The sequence below is a fragment of the Callorhinchus milii genome, unplaced genomic scaffold (assembly GCF_018977255.1).
Source record: "Callorhinchus milii isolate IMCB2004 unplaced genomic scaffold, IMCB_Cmil_1.0 Scaffold957, whole genome shotgun sequence".
Taxonomy (NCBI): Eukaryota; Metazoa; Chordata; class Chondrichthyes; order Chimaeriformes; family Callorhinchidae; genus Callorhinchus; species Callorhinchus milii.
The window spans coordinates 3,911-27,245 of record NW_024705698.1 but is presented as its reverse complement, the minus strand read 5'-3'; the positions used below and the strand labels follow the sequence as shown (position 1 = coordinate 27,245).

Below are 23,335 nucleotides of genomic sequence, written 5' to 3'. Positions count from 1 at the left end.
CAACATTTCGCCTGCGGAATTGAACCAGCTCTCTCGCTTGTGAAGTGAGTGCTCTTACCACTGAGCTACAGGATTCCACAAATAAATGATAGTAGGAACTGGGATCCAAAGGAGTAGGTCTTGCTTTGATGAGATATGATTCCTGTACAGATCAATTACAACTGATCATACAGAGTGACATCTGTCAGCCTCAATTAATACTATAAAGACAAAAATCTAAATAGCATTGTATACTGTAAAACAATACAGTTTGTATCAGAGTTTAGGCATTGAAGCATTTCACATGTGTTTACCTTGCTGGGGTACTGTGCAACTTCTGAAGCTGGGAGAGGGTATTCCCTCCAGTTCATGCTTGAGATTAGATTTGTATATTGCACCCGTCCTTCAGCATCTTTAAACCTTAAAACATTTAGAAACAAATTCAATAGACACGAGTAAAAGTGCAGTGGTAGTGTAAATAATTAGATTCTACTTTCAACCCTGAAACACAGAGCATTCATCTATTTTTTGCCTGTTACATTCCATCATTAGAACCTGTATGGATCCCAAACAAACACTTACACCACAACTAAACAATAATATTAAACACAAATATACTTGCTTTGAACTTGCTTTGACAGAAGTGCTTCATCACTTCAAAACATCTCCAAGTGTTTTATACAATAATTTAATTTGAATTACAATAACATGATCAATAAGAACAAAGTTTTAAATTGAAAAAAGTCCCCTCCAAGAGCTCATGTTAGCATTCAATATGCCTATATAGCAAGGCTTTCACTTTGTAACTTTAAATGCCTCTGCAAACCTCATCTGAAGGTGAAAAATTGTATGTTTCAAGTTAATATGCTTTTTTTGTATCAGTTTTACAAAAGAGAAATAGAGTTTGTTTTTCGAGTGGTTGAATAATAGTTTACATCTGCAGTTCCTCACAATTATAATCTCCGTAACATCATCGGAAGGGGGAGCCTCTTGGCATACTCTTTTCACTAGGTAGATTAAGGCAATCTCCAGAATAGCATTGACAGAGGGAACAGTTTTTACTTCATTCAATCAGGAAAGACAATGTGTCTAATGTCCAGAGATATGGGGGTGGAGGGGGTTTGGGGTGGTAGATCATTCCTAATCATTAACCAGTGGCCAGTGCTGGAAAATGCACATGTAAGGGTATCTGATAATGACAGAATTAGACTTGGCTGTGATATTTTCACATCCTCTTAGCCTTCCAAAGATCAGTCCACATTTACTCATCATTAGGTACTAGAGGTTTGTTGGGACTCATGAAAATATACCTCAGCAAGATTCTATGCTTCGTCGGGAGAAGAGATTAAAAATTGGAGAGAAGGGAAGAAATAGATTTGTGCAAAAATCCTTTATGACAAAAATAATTTAGCCCCAATATTGCTTAAATACTGAACATCTGTTATCATGCTTCTATCACAGACATTTTTTTTCTCTAGCTTATTGTCTACAAAAAAATAAGATTCTACTCTATCCTATTATGAACTTACTTTGACAGAAGTTCTTCGATAAGATCTTTGGATAGAGGCAGATGGAATGACTTCAAGATATTTCTGCTTTCCTTTGTCGACAATAATCCAGTTCTGAAGGGGATTATTTTTTAAATAAAAGAGAAAAATTATTACATTAAATATAGAAAATCTTCACAATTGAAGTTGTAGTCTAGAAGAGGAGTTGATTTTTTCATGGCGTGTGGTTCAACTGTACCTTAAGGAAAATGTATAGAATGTCTTCTGCAGAGGAGGTGGATTGGGGGTAAAAGAATGGGACAGTAGTGTCCATCAGATACACTGAATTTACTCAAGGCGCAGCCTGCCCATCCCTGAATTTTTCCAACAGATTCACATTGATTATTGGTCACAGTTGAGTAAGACAACATAATATTTGCAAACTGGATTTGTTTTTATTTTGACTTCCAATTTGTGAATCCTGGGATTGCCAAAAAAGTGACTACATTTCCTTGGATGAGATCAATGTGTATGTCAATGCCTATTTAGGGAAACAAAGCTTTCATTGGGCCCCATTCAGCTATTGAGTACAGTGGCACTGCTTAACAAATAAGAACAGGTTCAACCTTAATTTGTGCTATAGGATTGCTGTTGAGAGACTGACCCCCAAACCTAAACCAAATTTTTAAAAAAGATCAGCAAACAATACAGCGCATTCAATTCTGCAGTGAAGAGCAGACAGGGCTTTAATCAACCAATCCAATGGATAAATTCTGTTTCATACATATTAACCGTTTTAGCTACTAGAATTAAACAAGCTTTGTACTTCTTTGTTTATTATCAATCTGATTTTAGGGACTAAGACATCAGAGTAAGAGAGTACCTGTCTTTGCACCTCAATCTGTGCTGCAGATTGTTACTGAGATATCACCACCAGATGGTTTTCATCTCCTTAGTACATTTGCCTTGGATGCATACCTTCAAAGTGCCAGTGATTCTAAAATGTCCTGCTTGTCATCTGTTAAAACACCTTTACAAAACGATTACTTCTCTGGAATCCTCACACAATGACTGGGGTGTTCCAGAGATATGTGTGGGACTTGAAAGCTAACTGCAAAGATGGTGTTTCAACTTTCAATCTTAGCTCCCAAATTTCCGTTGTTCATTACTTTCGGTGGAGTAAAACAAGTGTGAACACAATCTCTTGCACACAAACACACACTCATGCACGATATGTTAGTGATATTCACAGAACCCTGCCACAAAAGAGGCACCAAAATAACAGAATGGACAGCTTTGGCTTTTGACCTTTAGGTCAATTAAATTTGAAGGAAAAATAAATCACCGAATAATTTTTCCTTATAATGATTTTAGCAGTGTTCTGTTCTCTTCCCCTGGAAGAACTACATTCACCACACAAACCTACCAAAATGTTCATGGATCACATTTCATTTGCTGCAATAAGTCACTGTTGAATTCTCAGATAACCTCTTGATGCCATTGAAGTACTGGACAGATAATTTTTCAAAAATAAATTTATGTTTCACAGGAGATTTTTCATATTACACTGGATTGTTTCAAGGAAAATTATTGTGCAAGAGATAGATCTCTTTAAACAATCCATTTTAAGATGTACAATCTCACAATGTATTCACTACAGAAACATTTATACATACATTCATAATCATACATTTATATAGCTTCCTGGTAGATAAAAAGCCTGAAAGGGCTTCACAAAATGAATGAAGGGCTTCACAAAAATAATCCTTGCATTTGATATTGAGCCTTATCACGTCTCAACCCTCCTCTCCCTCTGCCTACCCCAACTCCTATCCCTCCTCGACTCCCCCACAGCCTCCCTTCACAGTCTCCTTTGTGCCCACCATGGTAGACGCCATCGGCTGTCCAACAGCACCCACTCTGACTGCCCCTTACCCCACTCTCGCCGCAAAGCCCACCGGCCCTCACCCAAGGGAGCCAACAACTCCTTCCTTATCCACATCGCCACCCAACCCATCTGCCCATCCCCTCCCCCCCTCATCTCCCCCACACTCTCACCACTAACTGTCCCCTCTGCATCAGTCTGCAGAACGTCCACTCACTAACAAATAAGTCCCTCACAATCCATGATTTCACCATCGAGGAAAACATTGACATCCCCACCCTCACTGAAACCTGGGTCACCCCTCTGCTCTGAATGCCTCCTAATCTTAGGCAACTTCAACCTTCACTTCACCCCCTTCTGCTCTACCTCTGCCGACTTCTCCTCCCTCCTCTCTTCCCTTAACCTCTCCCTCCTCATCCACTCCCCCATCCACGACTGTGGCCACCCCCTTGATCTGGTGATCACCCGGGGCTTCACCGTCTCGGACATCACCATCATCGACAAAGCCATTTCGGACCACTGCTTCATCTCCCTCAACACCTCGTACCCCTTCCCTTTTCTCAATCCTCTACCATCTCATACCGTCCGTGGAAAAAAATTTCTTCTCCACTGCCCTGGAGCCATCTGAACTCCTACACCTCTGGCCCTCCCTGACCAATCTCCCCTCTTCGCTCTCTTTTCTCCACAACTTCCTCTCCTCCATTCTGGACTCCCTTCGTCCCCCCACCTCCCGAACTGCCTCATACTCCCATAAACTACCCCTGGTACACCAGCTATCTCGGTTCCCTCAAGGCACAAGTGCCAAACGTGCATGGACCAAATCCAAACTAACGGTCCATCGGCAGATTTGGCTTCACCACACCAAGACCTCCATCAAATCCTCCTTCTACTCCAAGGTTATATTGGAGGCAAAGGACAACCCCAGGCTTCTCTTTTCCACCACAGACCATCTCCTCCGTCCACCTTCGCACGCCTCGCCCATCTTCTCCTCAAACTCTAACTGTGAGGAGCTGCTGGACTTCTTTGAATCCAAAATCGCGGGGATACGTTCAGCCACTTTTGCCCTGTCCATCACCAACCCCACATCACCTCTCCCTCATCACCCAACCCCCACCCATCCCCCCCTATACTCCTTCAACCCTATCTCTCCCTCCTCCCTTACCACCATCATTCACAAACTCAAACCCACCACCTGCTCCCTTGGTCGCAACCCCACCTCTCTCCTCATCCCCCAGCTCCACCTTCTGGCCCTTCTCTTGTCCAACGTCATCAACCTCTCATTGCCCACCCCGTTAAAAATAGCCACCATCACTCCCATCCTGAAAAAACCTTCCCTGGACCTAGCCCTTCTCTCCAGCTACCGCCCCATCTCTAACCTCCCATTCCTCTCCAAGGTCCTGGAATGAGTGCTAGCGTCCCAGCTCCGCTCCTTTCTTTCTCACCATTCCCTCTTTGAACCCCTCCAATCCAGCTTCGCACTGCCCACAGCACGGAAACAGCCCTGGTCAAAGTCACTAATGACATTCTGAACATCTGTGATCAGGGCTCCCTCTGCCTCCTTGTCCTCCTCGACCTCTCTGCCGCCTTTGACACTGTTGAAGACACTCCATCCTCATACACCACCTCTCCTCTTTACTTAACTTTCACGGACCTGCCCTTGCCTGGATCGATCCTATCTCTCTCACTGTCACCACTTTGTTGCCTCTAACAGTTTCTCCTCCAATGACCGCACTGTCATGTCTGGCGTCCCCAGGGCTCTGTCCTTGGCCCTCTCCTCTTTAATATCTACATGCTCCCTTTTGGTGACATCATCCGCAGACATGGGGTCAACTTCCAGACGTATGCGAATGACACCCAACTCTATCTTTCTGCCTCCACCCTCAACTCCAGGACCACTGAATCATAGAATCGTATAGCACAAAAAGAAGAGATTCGGCCCATCAAGTTTGTGCCGGCTCTTTGAATAAAGCAATTAATGTCAATCCCACTCCCCAGTCCTTTCCCCATAACCCTGCAAACCCATCCTCCTCAAATACCCGTCCACCACGTTTTTAAAAGTAGTTATCGAATCGACCTCGACCACCCTTTCAGGCAATGCGTTCCAGATTCGAACAACTCGCTGCGTGAAAAAAGTTCTTCTCACCTCCCCTTTGCTTCTTTTACATACTATTTTGAATCTGTGACCTTGAGTCACCGATATAGACTGCCTTTCGGACATTAAGTCCTGGATGAGGGCAAATTTCCTACAGTTGAGTATGAACAAGACTGAGGGCCTCCTGATTGGCTCGCGCCAGCGCCTCTGCACCTCAGGCTCTGGCAGCATAAACCTCCATGGTTGCACACTTCAACTCACCAAGCCAGTCAGGAACCTAGGTATCTTGTTCGACTCTCAACTGTCTTTTCTCCCCCACATTCAAGCCATGACCCGCTCTGCCTTCCCTCACCTCCGTAACATCGCCCGACTCCGCCACTACCTCACCCCTCAGGTCACTGAAACTCTTGTTCATACCTTCATCACCTCCAGGCTCGACTATGCAAATGCCCTGCTTGTCAGCCTTCCCAACTCCTCCCTCCACAGGCTGCAGATAATCCAGAACTCTGCAGCCCGTGTCCTCTCCCGCACCAAACTCCGTGACCCCATCTCCCCCACTCTCGCCCAACTCCATGGGCTCCCTATCCTTCAGAGGATCCAGTTCAAGATCCTGGTCCTCACCTACAAAGACCTCCATGGCCTTGCCTCACCCTATCTCTGCGACCTCCTAACACCCTACCAATCCACCCTCTCCCTCCGCTCAGCTGGCTCCGGCCTGCTCCACATCCCCGAACCCACCCGCCCCACCATTGGCGGGAGAGCCTTCAGCCACTCTGCCCCCAACCTCTGGAATTCCATCCCACAATCACTCCGCCTCATCCCCTCCTTATCTTCCTTCAAGTCCCGCCTCAAGACCCTCTTCTTCGACCATGACCGGTCACCTCCCTTCTCCTCCCCTCCCTTCTCCCTCCCTGACCCCAGCTAGGGTCTGAAATGCTGTACACTGTCCAGCGCCTTGGATCGTCCTCCCAACGTGAAAGGCGCTATACAAATGTAATCTTGTTGTTGTTGTTGAGACGTCTCAAAGCACTTCACAGAATATACCGTAAAGTGAATTGACTGTGTGATTTGTGGGCGAAACGCTGCAGCCAATTGCGCACATCAGTGTCCTATAAACAATTGTGGATTGAGTGACCAAATTATTGTACACTTTACCTTTGCTGATCCTCAAATGTGAATGCTTGAGTCAGTTTAGTGAAGTCTTCAAAGGGGTGCTTTCTCAGCTGTTCTTGGACCAGAGCTAGTACAACACACAAGTCTGAACCTGGCTGTTCACGGATGCTATAGTAGCGGCATATTGTCATAATCTCATGAGGAGTGAAGTGTTCCTGTGCAATCTCAAGCAAGATATCCCTGTTTAGAAGCAAAGTACAAATGATACACTAATATTACATTAAAAAGTTCAATGGCTCAAAAGGTAATTAGATCTTGCGGTGCACCACTCAGCCAATATAGTCCAAGAAGGCCCCAATAATAATCCCTGGTCTGTGCTGAGTTACGCAGGGTAAAATGTGGAGGAGTGCTATAATTAAGAATAAAATAAATAGGACAATTAGAATACAAAAAAGGTGAAAAACGTAAGAAAAATATTTAGATTAATCTGCAGAGCTCACCTGAACTGATCGTATCTAATTATGCCACAGCTTCCGAAATCTTGAGCTGCAAACATCCTCTTAATTTCGAGAGATTTATCATTGTTTATTGTTTTGAGTTTGCTCAGGATTGAACAGATATTACCTTTGAGGAACTAATGCAATGGAAAAAGCAAAAATAAAGCTGCTGTCATGTAAAAAAAATCAATAAAGAACAAAACAGAACATGTTCATTGTTAATTAAATTATGTCTATGTCTTAGAAATTAAGTATAAAACTAAAAGATAGTGAATATCAAAGTTACTGGTTTGAAATAAATCAATCCAAAATTGAAATTAAAAGTAAATAACATCCTAATTGTTTCATAACTGGATAGAGTTTGATAAATGAAGAGCAATCTTAATTAAAACTTCAAACTACTTCTTCAAAGGTTTTACCAACTTTTTCAAAGCATATATTTTATTCATATAAAGTCTGGCCAATTTAACCATTATTTGGTTAACTTCCATCTATCTGTAAATGATTGAAATTTAACGAGTTTTTGCTTTCATAGTCTAGTTCATAATAAAATTACTGATCTCATTGATATTAAATGCTAATAAAACTTCTTCAAAAAGCAAAACATTTTGTGTCTAATTTGTGGGTTGGTTAACAATCCATACAAACATTTGCAGGTGGGTTTAACCACAATGGGCACACAAATACAAATACCCTTCATTAGATAATTAGCAACCAATGGAATCATAAATACCCACTATCCTTTTCATTAGTTATTAATTACATGATTAAAGAAACAAATAAACATTTGCAGTTAACCCAACCCACAGGTTGTGTACATTGATTGTTGTAATAATCCTAGAATTTGATATAGCACCTATAATGTCAAAGCACGTCACAGGTTTTACTGCAAAATGTAGTGACTATGTATTTGTAGGCAAATACTGCACATAGCAGCGACTCACAAACAGCCTTGTTGTGACTGATGTTGGTCAGGACACCAGGAGAAACTCCTTTCAAATCGTGCCAATGGGATCGTTAACATTCATTTGAACAGCAAGACAGTCCTCAGTTTAGGGTCTTCGGAGTATCAGCCTAGATTATGAACTCAAAGTCCTCCACAAATTAGACCCAAAATGTTTGCATACCTCACTTTTATTTTGAATTATCTATCCAAATAGTTACATCTTATGAACAAACCTTTTTAAAACTTATTTCAAGGTAAATTGAACAATAGTATTAAGGAAGGATAAGTGGCCAAAAGTGTTTCATAACGTACTTCATCTGCATGTTTTTCCATGTAACATAAAGTATATTCATCAGCATCTACCAACAAAAAGCTGTGACCATTGAGGCACAGCTTAGCTCCGATGAACAGGTCATGCACAGTAAAGTATTGCGATGGCTCACTCTTAAAGAGCTCCTGGTTAGGTTTTTTTATTTTTCCTCTTTCCAAAAACTTTCCACCAACAACACCTGGAAGGAATAGGAAATTACTTCAGAATGTGAAGGTTTTAAAGAATACAACACACTTCTGATGAAAATTGATACAGATAAACTCGCATAATGTGTTTCATAATACAAAATATAAAAAATAACATTTGTATAGCGCCTTTCATGTCAGGTGGATGTCCCAAGGCGCTGAAATAAGTCTTGTACTTTCCTAAACCATACGTGCACCCAAATTTCATCCATTTTCCTATTAAAAAACATTTTGATTGCTTTGCACTAGTCGAATTTTACAAGTCAGATAAACAGCTAAGTTGGAAGGATTTCTTGTTTCCAAATAACATAAATCTGAATGGAAACCATCTCCTAACTCAACACAACCACATCTAACGGCTGCATTGATAAAAATACTGTATGTATAGTCCTACGTTTGAAACACTATAGTGTAGTAAAGTGCTCAAATTACCAGCACTATTACTGTCCACCTTGGTGAGATTGTTGAAGAATAGTAAATTCAAACAACAATTAACAATTATTGAGCGCATTTCACATCTTAAAGCACTTCACACAATTGAATGGGAGTCCGAGCTTGGGCGTGGGAAAGAGATGAAAGGAGAAATATATGAAACATAGAGGAAAAGCTTAGAAATACATACAATTCTGTATATTCTGGCTTTAATCATTCGCACATGCACATACAAATAGCATCCAGCATTCTTTCTATAAGTTTAAACACACAAGTACAATATTATTTTACCTGAGTTTGATATAGGAGGTTCAAAAATACTCATAGTGTCATCATTCAAGAAATATGAAATGACAAATTTCCGTTCACTGTTGATTGGGTTGCTGTCCAATACCATTCGGGCAGAAAACCGGAGCACATTACCATCCAGACCTTGTCTAAAAGAATTTGAAACCAATGTTCAGTAAGACATCCACACTTATATATACGTCTTTGTACATAACCCACAGGATACCTCAGCGCTTTGGGACGTCCTCCCGACGTGAAAGGCGTAAATGTAATTTTGTTGTTGTACCCAGTTTTTTAGTGTTGAATACAATTCAAACACTTGTTTCTAACCACTCAGCTTTTCTAAGGTAAGAAATTGTGCTTATCTTAATTTCTCCTGAAATTCACAACCTGCAAATACATGTTCCATAAGCAGGCTACAGTATGACTCTGAGCAATGTGAAACTAATGCAAGTTTAAAAGCATGGCTTGGCATAAATTTAAAGTACTATGACCCAATTTTGTTTAAGCTTACTAGTTTGTGTATGTGTTCTGAGTCTATTATTCATTATGTTTGCTAGAGCAGGAGAAAGAGAACCAACCTGCTATGTTGGGGGACAAAGGAAGTTACATGATGGAATAACATGCAATCATACACCACATGTAAGCCATGTGCAATACATGTGTAATTGCATGTGTATTAAGAGTCATGTGTAATTAATGTGCAAAGAAGTTTATAGAGAGAATTACAAGTGATTTTAATTATGTAATTGATCAATTTATAAATCCTAAATTGTGGTTAATTTCATAACAACAACTTGCATTTAATTTGTGCCCCTCACCCAGGGTAGAGTCCCAGAGCGCTTAATTCAGAGCGCTCGAAATTCCGAGCACTCGCAATACAGCACACACACAACTTTATTGCTTCTTCTATCAACTGCTGAATCAAAGTGGCAAATATAATTTCTTTTAGCATAATGTCCAATTCAATAAGAACATACATTTAAATACTTGCACTGAGTCATGGTGATACAAGCTAACGATTTAAATGATGGACGAAGAATTTGCCATTCGGCATCCAAAAGAACACAATCATTTTGTGAAGTCCCACAATCATTGTGTGGTACTGCAGAAAAACAACAGATGCACCAGCAGAAATAAAACTCATTATTCCATATATTATAAAAGCTTTCAGATGTGCGACAAAGGATTCCAAGCAGGAACTGAGACCCCAAGTGAATATCTGTATCTTTCATAAGATTTCTTTCCTACCTGTCATTCTCCATGAATTTTAACATGTTTCGTTGTACATGAGGAACCATTTTAAGGGTTGAATTGAGGGAGTCTTCCTCTGATCCAAAACCAGTGTATGGAGCAATTTCCTTCTCAATTTTAGGTCCTTCTTTTGACTTGATTTTGATTGGGGTGAATTCCGCTGAAATTTAAATAACTCAAATTAAAAATACTTGGTATTATATTGCATTTTGTAGAAAGAAAACATTGATTACAAGGCTACATATTTGTTGCAATGTTTTGATCTACAGTATCGCTAATAAAATATGGAATTTACAGTCACATTTCTCTTTCACAAATCAAGTTTATCAGGTTTTTAAATTAGCGTCAGGAGGTGATAGATAGCGCTATCGTTCTATATACAGGAGTACACCGAATATTTGCATTTATATTCAAAATATATTTCAATTTGTCTTGCAGATAATGAATGTTCAGACAGTGCAGGTACGACATGCTTTTGAGTCAGACAAAGAATACAAACTATGTTTACTGACTTGGTCCTTGCATCAAACCTCAATTATTTTGCTGCCTAATCCTGTGCTGACAGCTTGTTTTATATCAATGGTGATAGAAATCTTTCAGCTTACCAATACAAAACACAAATGAGTTTCATCGCACTTGTCGAGTTAGGACTATCTTGCATATTATGTTTTGCTCACAAATCTCATTGATGAGTCTGACACACAAGTCAATCATCAACAATGACTTGGACTACCTCACGCCCATCAGACTTTACCAGTCATTTCTACTAGAAGCCAGTTCATCCTCAGTGAGACCGAGCATAACCCACTCCCCTCCAAGGAAGATAGCTTGTCAATGTGATATGTGGTACTCACTTATTGAGTTGACCCACCAGAAATCAAGCCTTCTATTGTTCAAGCAAATAATCAGTCCAGGACATTTTAATATTGTGCATTTTATACAATAAATAATCTATTATTTCATTTTCTAGCATGCTAAAAGCCTGAAGTTAAGTGATTTTACCCATGAATGCCAGGTTTGAACTAACTATATGGAGCTGATCTCACAATGCACTTGGTCTTGCAATGGGAACTCCCAGTGACATATTAGCCAAGGTTTAGTTTAGGGATTAGTACCAAACTGACATTTTGTATAAAATATTTCTATAGCCTAACATGCTTTATTTCAGCAGAATGGTAAATAGTTACTTAATTAATACTCTCCCCCTACCCTTCCACGAGGTTAATGTTAATCAGTCTCAAACTGTTCTTTCCGTTGTGATTGAACTGATAAGATAGTGCTTGAGATATTTAATGTTTCATGTGTCCAATATTTATATAGTATTAAAACATATAGTGCACATATTTATTCAAAGCATGAAATGATTTAAGAAATATTCTAAAATGGAGCAGTCTCTTTATGGAGTGCTTGGAGATGGAAATCTAGGCTTCTCTGCATGGTGAAGTCTTATCAGCTGGGCATTGGCAAGAGGTGTCAAGAGGAAGTGAAAAGACTTTCTTCAGGGGTGGAAGGAAAATTGCACAATTTCCAGTACAGGATAAGTCCCTGCACATTCCAGGGATTCCCTACCTGTCAAGTCATTCAGGGAAAAGTGCATAAGACAGAGAAAGGGGGGAGGGAAAACCACAATTTGGGCAAAAGATTCACCATAAAATTTCAGCTTGATCCAGATTCCACTAGTTGTAATAATAATCCTTGCATTTGATATAGCGCTTTATCGTGTGTTCGAAATGTCTCAAAGCACTTCACAGAAAATACTGTAAAGCAAATTGACTGTGTGCTTTGTGGGTGAGATCCGGCAGTCAATTGTGCACAGCAGTGGCCACAAACAGTCGTGGATTGAGTGACCAAATTATTTATTATTTTGAAGGGATTATTAAACTTCAGATCACAGCATCAGAGAGGTTTGAATGAAGGTTTTTCAGCTCATTTAATCTCACCATGCGCTTGCTCAGAAACACTTATTTAAAATGATGTTACATGAATGATTTTACACCTTTCTACACCTGTAGGAAGTTCTTTAATTTATAGACCAAGGGGTACAGATCATGAAAACGTGTATTCAAAGTGTGATTCTTGCCACAGATAATAAATAAAATTTCAAAAGCAAGCATTCCTTAATTCTGTACACCTATTCACTTCTACTAAAAAACAATAGCCAATATTGTGAAAGTGTGATGGAAATTTTTTTTCTACCTGTTATATGACTAGAATGGATGCATTCTGGAAGCTTAAAAGGATAAACGGTATTCAAAGAGTTAAATTATTTTCACGCTTTCTTCTTCCTTACATTTGATACCCTCCTAAGATCAACAGCGCCATCAAGTGGACGCATTCATTTGGCAAGCAGACTGAGACCAATACCTCAGTTGATATATTTAAAGTAAATTTGCTTCTCCAGGAAGAGCAAGGAAGGGCAGACTGTCTTACTTGAAAACGTACAGCCTTGAATGCACACCACAATCATTTTTCTTTGGTGTAAATTTCAATTCCTTTAAATATATCCACTTCATTATTCAACTGAGATACCGATGGCTCAATCTGCTTCCCAACTTAATTAAATCAACTATTTGTGATACTTCATTTTACTTTTTATTCATATATTTTTTGCGTATATTTCTGAAGATAATAATACTTTTGTTTTATAAAGAGCCTTATCAGAGCCAAAAGATCTCAAAGCACTTCACCTGATTTACCTTAAAGTGACTGTGTTATATGTAGGCGAACTCAGCAGCAAATTTATTTTCACAGCAATGATTTTCAAACAGCTAGAAAGTAAATGACCAATTTCATTTGGGAGACTGTTGGCAAGGATATTTAGAGAAATTCCCTCTTATTCTTCACCTACTGGTCCAATACCTACCCCCTCCATCCCCCACCTCTGCTCATCACCTCCTTGTACTCAAACATTTGGAGGCTCATTTGATGCTAAACAGATTTGAGGAAGTAAATCACAAGAGCGAGACAAGAGGACATAGGTTCAAGGTAGTAAAGAATAATTTTAGGATAACCACCAGCAAGTATTTCTTTATACAGGTGGTAATTAATAGCTGGAACTGGAATCAGAGAGGGTGATTGGGGCCATTATATTGGACACATTTAAGAAACAGCTTCATGTTGTAATGGGAATATGTTAGGATGCTTATTCTGAAAGTGAGCTTTCTTCATCCAGATTTCTCTCGTATTTTGTCGATATCAATCCAGATCAATAGTAAGCTTTATAAAATGTAAGATTCATATAAATCTATTTGCAACAGCTAAAATATTCTTTAAGAGAACACAGTGAAAGTTTTGCCTCCAAACATCCAGGCAACTCGTAAAAATCAAGGGGAATCCAATTCTACCTTTATCATACAATGAGAAACATTTTAGAGAAATCGCTCTACATTTATTGGCATTCCTCTCACCTCTACGCATCCCCCTCTCCCCATTTCTGTGTTTTAAGCTTTAGAACTGTTAATTTGAAATACATTGCAACAGATCTTTGGAGTAGTTGCTCTGTATTATGATGTGAATATGAGCTGGGGGTAGGGTGGCAAAGGGGAGGATCTATTACTGATGTCACAACACAGTGACTTCTTCAAAAGAAATGTTGGTTCGTAGGCTGCCTTCTTAACTCACAAATCACCGAAGGAAGGGATGCCTGAGGGAGACGCTAGTCTTTATAATATTTAATTCCGGAACAGTTTGTATAAGTCGTCTCATTTAAGACACCAATAAAGTGTCTGCTTTATTATATTTAATATTATGGGACAATTCATGTAAATGTTTAAGACTACAGTAAGTGTATCCTTTGCAACATTTTCCATTGTAGGACAATTTATATGAACACATTTCCTATTTATGACATCTGTAAGTACACCCTTTGGACATTAATGATTATGGGGAAATGTTATGAATATATTACCCTTCAAAGAGAATTATGCAACATCTGTCTCACAACTACCACAAAATTACATTTATATAGAGCCTTTCACGTCAGGAGGACGTCCCAAGGCGCTGGACAATGAGTGTTTCAGACCCGAGGTGGGGGTCGGGATAGGGGAGGGTGCAGAGCAGCGGAGGAAGGAGGGTGATCGAAGACAAGGTAGAAGAGGAGGGACATGAGAAGGGTTTTGAAGGAGGCAAGGGAAGGGGCGAGGTGGAGGGACTGCGGGATGGGGTTACAGAGGATGGGGGCAGAGTGGCTGAAGGCCCGTACACCAATGGTGGGGCGGGCAAGACAGGAAACATGAAGCATGAAGCAGGACGGAGCCCGCTGAGCTGAGGGAGCAGGCAGGTTGGTAGGGGGTTAGAAGGTCACAGAGGTAGGGGGGAGCAAGGCCATGGAGGGCTTTGAAGGTGAAGACCAGGATCTTGAACTATATCCTCTGTGTGACTGGAAGCCAGTGAAGCCGGGGATTGGGGTGATAGGGGTCACTGAACATGGTGCGGGAGAGGACATGGGCTGCAGAGTTCTGGATGATCTGAAGCCTGTGGAGAGAGAAGTTGAGGAGGCCGACAAGCATGGAGTTTACATAGTCGAGCTTGGACGTTATGAATGCGTGTATAGAGGGTACTAACAAAGAAAACGTAAAGAAAACAGACATAATTAGAGGATTTGGTCATGATTATGGAAATTCTAAAGTATAACTGATGCTTATCCTATCTAATTAACTATCTATTATACTATCTAATTAATTATCTGTGAAGTTCCGTAGCATAGTGATTAGTATGCTCACCTCCCAAGCGAGTGGACCCAGGTTCAATTCCCGGGTGGGAGAAACTTTAGGCAACTTTTCTTACTCCAAATGCCTGTTTATCTAGCAGTAAGTAGGAACCCGGTTGTTACTTGCTTTCTGGGGGTAATGGCTTGTGTGTCAGCCTGGCGCAGTGCTAGGCTGACACTCACGCACTCTTGCCTCCGAGTCAGTGTGGGCTCAAGCCCCACATCGGGCCTTGGAATCACACCTTCTAAGCTGATCCTCCAATGGAGTGCTGTGGGCATGTTAAATTGACAGAGGTGCATCCTTCGGATGAGAGGCGAAACTGGGGTCCCATCTGCCTTTTCAGATGGACGTTAAAAGATCGCACGCAAATATTTGAAAAGAGAAGGGAGTTTCTCCCGGTGTCCTTGCCAACAATCCCCAACTAAAAAAAATTGGGCACTCACTCCATGGCGGTTTGTGAAATATTGCTGTGTGCAATTGACTGATGTGTTTCACACACAAAATACACAGTCACTTTATAAGTAAATTCTGTGAAGAGCTTTGAGACGTCTCTATGACGTGATAAGGCACTATATCAAATATTATTGGTAAAGATAATAAATTATAAGGAATGGCATGTTCAACAGAACCAATAACAACAACAACAATTTAGATTTGTATAGTGCCTTTCACGTCGGGAGGACATCCCAAGGTGCTGGGACATCCTAAAATACAGAAATATAAAAAGAAAAGTACGGCAGGCTTTTTCAGTAAGATACTTAAAATGTGCTTAGCCCTGACTATTCTACTAATGGCTGGGTAGGATCCAAATTCAGAAAAAGAGACTTTGAGCTGATTAAAACATTACTCTACCTCCCCATGTTTTAATTAGAAAGGAAGTTGTCTGTTGTCTCTGGGTCCTGGTCAACAATCCCCCAGATAAATTGGTCATTCATTTTATTGCTGTTTGTGGGATATTGCTGTGCACATATTGGCTGTTATGTTTGTATACAAATATACAGTTACTACAGTCTACAGTATATCTTGTGAAGTGCCTTGAGACTCTTCAATGACGTGATAAGGTGCTGTGTTAAATGCAAGAATTACTATTATTATCAGTCTACCGCGTACACTATCATTAGAGTACAGTGAAATACAGTAATTTAGGAAAGGATTGGATCAATAATACAACATTTGGCTTGTCAAATTCCTCCCATTATGGCACGAAAACCAATTTCTGTAATGCCAATCTTGTAATGAATTTTACAGCTCTTCAATATAACGAAGAAGGGTTAAAATTTACTGCTTCACCATTCAATCCAATTTCGGATAACTGGGTTTTGCTGCTCCTCAATATATGTACAATGCAGTTAATCTGAAGCTGTGCTTTGGCACTGACCAGAAGTTTTGTCCCTATTGTCACGAGCATGAAGGTCAAACAACCTTCGATCTTTACATAAGAACATAAAAAACGCTAGATGAAAAAAGGCCCAGGTCCATCTAGTTCGCCTTCCGGCGGTCGCATGCGCGTATGTCCCAAATTACCAATGTACTATATACCATAATGTTATTTCCTGAAAGAAAACTATCTAATCTGTGTTTGAAAGAATCAACACTTCCTGCTTCAACCGTTTCCCTAGGGAGCCTGTTCTACAGGTTCACTATTCGCTCACTAAAATAGTGTTTAGTAGATTTGTTCTGAATTTAACCCCCTTCAATCGCAGGCCGTGTTCTCTGGTTTTACTATTCTGGACAAGTTGAAACAGACTGTCATGATCTATATTGTCTTGCCCCTTTAGAATCTTAAAGACAGCAATCATGTTGCCTCTCAATCTTCTATTTTCCAACGTGTACATGCTCAATTTACTTAGTCGCTCCTCATAGTCAGTCCTTCCATTTTCTCAATCATTTTGGTTGCCCTCCTCTGTATCTTCTCAATTTCTCCACTAACCTTTTTGTAGTGTGTCGACCAGAGCTGTACACAGTAGTATGGTCTCACCAATGATTTATACAGTGGCAGGATTACCCCACTACTTTGGCTTGCTATTGATCTTTTGATATATCCCAACAAGTGGTTTGCTCTACTCTCTGTCAAAGAACATCGTTGGGAGAGTTTCAATTTATTGTCAATCAGGAAACCCCCCAGGTCCTTTTCATTTTCCATACATATTATTTTCCTTTTGTTCAACTAATAGTCCCTTCCAGGATTTTTTGTTCCTATATGAAGTACTTTACATTTATCCACATTTCTTTACTATAATACTTCTATGAAAGGCCTTATATTATTAATATTGTAAATTATGGTATCACTTCCAACCAATTGGAAATGATCTTCAGGTTCACCCTATATTATAAAATGTATGGAATATGTCATCAGTGCAGCCATTAAATACACACACACAAACACACACATCCTATTTCTGTGAAGCTCAACAACCTTCTGCATTTGGCAAGATCCCAATTTATTGCATAACCTTTTTAAAATATATCTGTTTTATAGTTTGAAAAAGTGATGTTGCTGTTAATCGTTTGTGTCATTTTTTTCAAGGAAACTGCCTTGTCCTTGGTGTAAAATAGGTACATGGGAGCCTGCAGAACTTACCGAAAACTGGCATCAAAATTAAGGCTGTACTGTATTTATGAATGTGCAAATTCTGAGTGCTTTGAAATGCTATACAGAGTAAATCTAGACACTGGTGGAATTTCTTCCCCTTATTTCTACAATAAGTAGGAATCACATCATCTCTATGAACTCAGAAGCATCTTAACTTTATTAATTACATTCCTTGAGGTTTCTATTTATTTTCCCCCTATTTCGAAATACACATTTTATTTCCATCCCTTACATTTACCCTCTCTGAGCACCATTCCTAGGTAAGATGTTCCCTTTGTTACTAGCAACATTCCTAAGTGAGACATTCCCGGTTTTGAAACTCATTCTGAGGAGAGATGTCATCTTTATTTCTAATTACCATTCCCATGTGAAGCAATCACTTTGGTAGAGCACTATTCCTGGGGGAGAGAGGGAAATGAAGACCACTCCAAGGCTGTCTCAGTGCCAGTTCATATCCAGCAGCTGGGAGGTAGAGATGGGGGAGAGATGTCCGAGCCATTTTGCTTCAGAGGATTGGCATTCCCAGGCATGTACTCACCAATACCATATTTGTTCCGGTAGTATTCTTTTGTGAATTCATCACAATCACAGATCACTACTTTCCGTCCCCAGACATTTATCACGGCTCCAATCATTAGGTCAGAGTCCTTATACATTTCCTGGTACACAGCTCCAGTCTAGTGAAAGTCAAATGACTGTGTAAGGTTGGAAGCCATTTTTACACATAAATTACAGTAAAACTCACATTAGTTGTATCATTTGGGACCATAACATTTAATATAACTTGCGCAAAGTCTGAGTTCTAGTCAAACTGTATAAATCACAGAAATCCAATGTAATCAATAATCTACGTTGTGCATGCGTAATTCAATGCACAAGGTAAATGCACATGCGTTACTTCGTCGCAACTATATGTCCCACAATTCAATGCATCTTGACCTGTTGCTGCATGCTCACTTACCGGCAATCATTGAAATCTCAATGAATCGCAGAAAATGAAGTTCTTCTGCAAATGCACTGACAAATCAAGACTACATTTCCCAAGATTCAATGTAGCCGGCCAGTAAGTGCGCATGCGTCCACGGGTCAAGACGCAATTTCTCCCTATTCATTTGGTAAGTGGGGAATAATGGAGTATAACGAACAGCGTTACGAGTTAAGGGGTGATTAATATGAGTTGGCAAAGAAATCTAAGTGGTTTTGATAAGAAACTGAATGGGACTTGGGTAAATGTATGACTTAGGTGATTATACGATTTATAAAGATAAATTTATGTAAGTTTTACTGTAGAAGTTTTTAAATATTGATTCTGATTACCTACCTTGAGACCATCCAAGATATAGCGGCCTGCATGTCCCATTTGTCCAAACACATTCAAAATTGTGTGGTCTGTAATCTCACCAGGGTGAGGTAATCGTTCCGGAACATGCTTTCACAAACAAAAACAGCAAGAAAGTTTAGTGTATTTCTTGCTGTGCAAATCTATAGGTGATTCTACAATGTAATACATTTATATATGCACTAACCTAAAGGTGCAAAGGAAAATACAACAACTTAACTCATGGAGTCCTGTAGCTCAGTGGTTAGAGCACTCACTTTACAAGCGAGAGACCTGAATTCAATTCCAGGCAGGGCGAAACCTTGGGCAAGTTTCCTTACTCCAAACGCCTAATAATAATCCCTCCAAAACCCAAACCAATAATAAATTGGTCATTTTCAATCTAGACTGTTTGTGGGACATTGCTGTGCACAATTGGCTGCCGTGTTTGCCCACAAATATACAGTCAATTCACTTTACAGTGTGTTCTGTGAAGCGCTTTGGGACGTCTTCCCGACGTGAAAAGCGCTATATCAAATGCAAGGATTATTATTATATTATTATTATTAAATAACAAATGGCAAACAGTACCCTTCACATGGGGTAATGAAAAACAACAACAAAAATTATATTTATGGAGCACCCTTCACATCAGGAGGACGTACCAAGGCCTGGACAGTCAGGGCTTAGGACCCGAGCATGGGGGAGGGGTGGGGTAGGACGAGGGAAGGCAGAGAGATGGGAGGGCGACCGAAGGCACGATCAAAGAGGAGGGTCTTGAGACGGCCTTGAAGGAGGCAAGGAAGAAAGTGAGGCAAAAGGACTGTTGGATGGAGTTCCAGAGTGTGGGGGCAGAGAGGCTGAACAACTCTTATGGGCACCAAACAATTTATGTTCGCACAAAAAGTTAAAATGTCTAGCTGGAAAACTATACGGTCAAGATTATGGTATTCTAATTTCTTAAGAATACTTTTAAAATATGCTATAAGACATTCCTCTGCCTTCTGAGTATGGTAATATCCACAAGTGGCTGATCTCATTAATTCTATAGCAGAGGCCATTCAATAGAATTAGAACAAAATCACCAAAATTATTAAAGAAAGGAAATTAGCTAACTTCAATGGCTCTATAAAATAGGGAGAAAAAAAAATCGATCAGAAATAGATGAGACATAATCAACATTAAGATACAAGAACCAAAGTGGGAGTGCAGTATTGAAACCATCTGCATTATTGATTTATTTCTACAGAAATTCATTCTTCCACTCATTATTATATCAATAAAGGAGATTATGGAGGAAAGCTGCACATAAATACTCCCTGAACCCAAAGGCAATTAAGTAAAATCTCCAGAATATTTGCCATGTCACCATATCCACCATTGCACAGTAGAATGAGAGTCATTTATTTATTAAAAGTAGATTTTTATTATAAAAATAAAACCCTGTATTATTTCATCATATAATATGTTAGTATCATATAGGTAAAGCTATTTTCAGATTTCCCCAATGGGCTGTTGGATAGAGCTGCATCTTACAGACTGGGAACTCTGGATCAACTCTCAGTTGATGCTGAGTTTGGCTGGTCTCAGCCAGAGTTGTATCTGAGGCTGAATTGGCCCAGGCGTTCCCCAGAGTAGGGAGCTCAAAATCAGACAGGTTTACTGGACATATGTGCATGGGTCCCCCAGGAAGGTGGAAGGCGAACTAGATGGGACTAGGTCTTTTTTCATCTAGCATTTCTCTTTTTATGTCTTATGTACTGGTCCTGGTTTCTCTAATAATAATAATCATTGCATTTGGTGCAGCGCCTGATCACATTGGCAGCCATGGAGTGAGTAATCAATTTCATATGGGTGATTGTTGGCCAGGACACTGCGAGAAACTCCCTTCTCTTTTCAAATAGTGCCATGAGATCTTTAACATCCACCTGAACAGGCAGACGGGACCTCAGTTTAACATCTCATCCAAAGGACGACACCTCTGACAATACAACACACCCCTATAATAATAATATAATCCTTGCATTTGATATAACACCTTATCATGTCTTCGAGACATCTCAAAGCGCTTCATAGAATATATTCAAAAATGAAATGGCTGTATATTTGTGGGTAAAACGTGGTAGACAATTGCGCACAGCAGTGTCCCAGAAACAGTCGTGGATTGAGTCACCAAATTATTATTTTTTAAAAAAATGTTTTGAAGGGATTATTACCCCCAAGAAAGTGATCTGCTAATCGACTAACAACTGGGTTCCTACTTACTGCTAGTTAAACAGAGGCGTTCGGAATAAGGAAACTTGCCTAAGGTTTTGCCCTGCCCGGGAATCAAAACCCAGGTCCCTTGCTTGTGAGGTGTGCTCTAACCACTACACTACAGGACTCTCCTACTATGCATTGGTAATGCACATGTGTGGCAGCTGGGTAGGGAGAGGTTAGGCTTATCTGTATTCCTTTCTGCAGTCAATTGGCCTGCAAACATTCGCAGACAACTTTCACACAGGAAAAACGGTCGCTTCAGCCGGGCACTGGAGTGTGACCATTTTTTTGTGGGACTGGTGGTATAAGGAGGCTGTGGACAAGGGCAGAAGGAGATGTGAATGGGGAGAAAAACAGAACAGTAATTACACAAAATTTTTAAAAATTGCACTTAATAGCTGAGTACGCAAACACTAGAACTGAAAGCCGCAGTGCAGAGGTCACCCCTTTTTGCATCTCATTGGGCCAACATCATTCATCAATCATCGAAACAGTTCAGTGTTCAACTCAATACAGCAATGACTTGCCTTTGATATTCATATATTCTCTGTTATGATATCTTTCCAATAAATGGATAGGTCGTTATATTGTGGTCAGTGCAACAGATCGATATCTGATCACAGTACAAATGACTTTTTCAGATTCCAGACAAAATTACAGCCCATCATATTGGCCATCAAACTACTCCTAGCCTTGATAAGAACTAAATAAGAAATGCAATAAAAACTATTATTCACAATAAAATACAATTTCCCACCAACAATTAAAGCTGTATCAGTAAGTCTAAGCAATGAAACAAAATGCTATCACATCAACCTTGAAAGATATTACTGCATATTAAATCAACATTGCCTTCTCCATAAAAATTACAAACCCTACACTATCCGCTATCTTTATTACTCGTATAACAACAACTTGCATTTATGTAGCGCTCCTCACGCAGGTAGGGTCCCACAGTGTTTGACAGTGCACAATGCTGAGCCGGTGGAGGTGACCATAGGCACAATCAAAGAGAAGGTCTTCAGGCACGATCTGAAGATGGGGAAGAAAGGGGCAAGGTGGAGAGACAGAGGAAGAGAGTTCCAGAGATTCAGGGAGTAGTGGCTGAATGCGTGGCCACCGATGGTGGAACGAAGCCATGAGGGATATGCAGGAGGCAGCGGATAGTGGGTTGGGGGGTAAGCAGGTTTGAGAGTAGGGAGGTGCCAGGGCATGAAGGTATTTGAAAACAAGTGTGAGGATCTTGAAATCGATCCGTTGGAGATAAAGAGCCATTGGAGCCTGGCTAGAACTGGTGTGATGTGGGTATGAAGTTTAGTGCAGGTGAGTTTTGGATCAGCTGGATCTTGTGCATGGTGTAGCTGAGGAGACTGGAGAAGAGGACATTTGAAAAGTCAAGTTGGTAGGTGACATACGCATGGACGAGTGTTTCGGCTGGTCTGGGGTAAGGTATTTCTTTCTTTGACAAAATTAGGTGAAATGGAAAATTCCAAACACAGGAGAGCTTACCTATAAAGATTGCACAGCAGTTTAAAGTGAACTGGATGGTGAGCTTTGGTATAGAAAATTATTTTAAAATTATTTAAAGCAAGAAATAAAAAAAAGATTAAAATAATAAAAAGATGTGAAGCATAAAAAAACTGGATGCCTTCCACATACTTAATTAAACAAGATGCAGCAGTAGAGAGCTACAATACTGATTGCTAGTACGGCACTGAGGGAAAACAATAATCCTAACATTTGATATAGCACCTTTCTGTCAAAATGTCTCAAAACACTTCACAGTATTTTTTCTGTAAAGTGTATTTGTAGACAAATGTGAGAGCTAATTCACAGTTAGTAATAGCCACAAACAGCCACAAAACCAATTTTATCTAGGGAATTGTTGGCCACAGCATCGGAAAAGCTTTCTTCTCAAACAGTGACATAGAGACTTTAAAGTCCACGCTGAACATGTAGATAAGATC

The 23,335-nt window shown here is 40.1% G+C and overlaps 1 protein-coding gene across 1 annotated transcript; it reads right to left on the bottom strand.

Annotated features, from left to right (window-relative positions):
* Nucleotides 1-293: 293 nt before the first annotated feature.
* LOC121852561 (EF-hand domain-containing family member C2-like) lies at nt 294-20,787 on the bottom strand (the record flags this gene model as incomplete). The annotated part of the gene is made up of 10 exons (XM_042346528.1): nt 20,650-20,787; nt 19,113-19,220; nt 18,330-18,468; nt 10,487-10,649; nt 9,239-9,384; nt 8,312-8,508; nt 7,057-7,190; nt 6,599-6,796; nt 1,509-1,601; nt 294-399 (listed from the first exon to the last, which is right to left on the bottom strand). Coding segments are annotated over exons 1-10 (1,422 nt in total), but the record flags the coding sequence as incomplete, so codon positions are not given.
* Between the last annotated feature and the right edge of the window lie 2,548 nt (nt 20,788-23,335).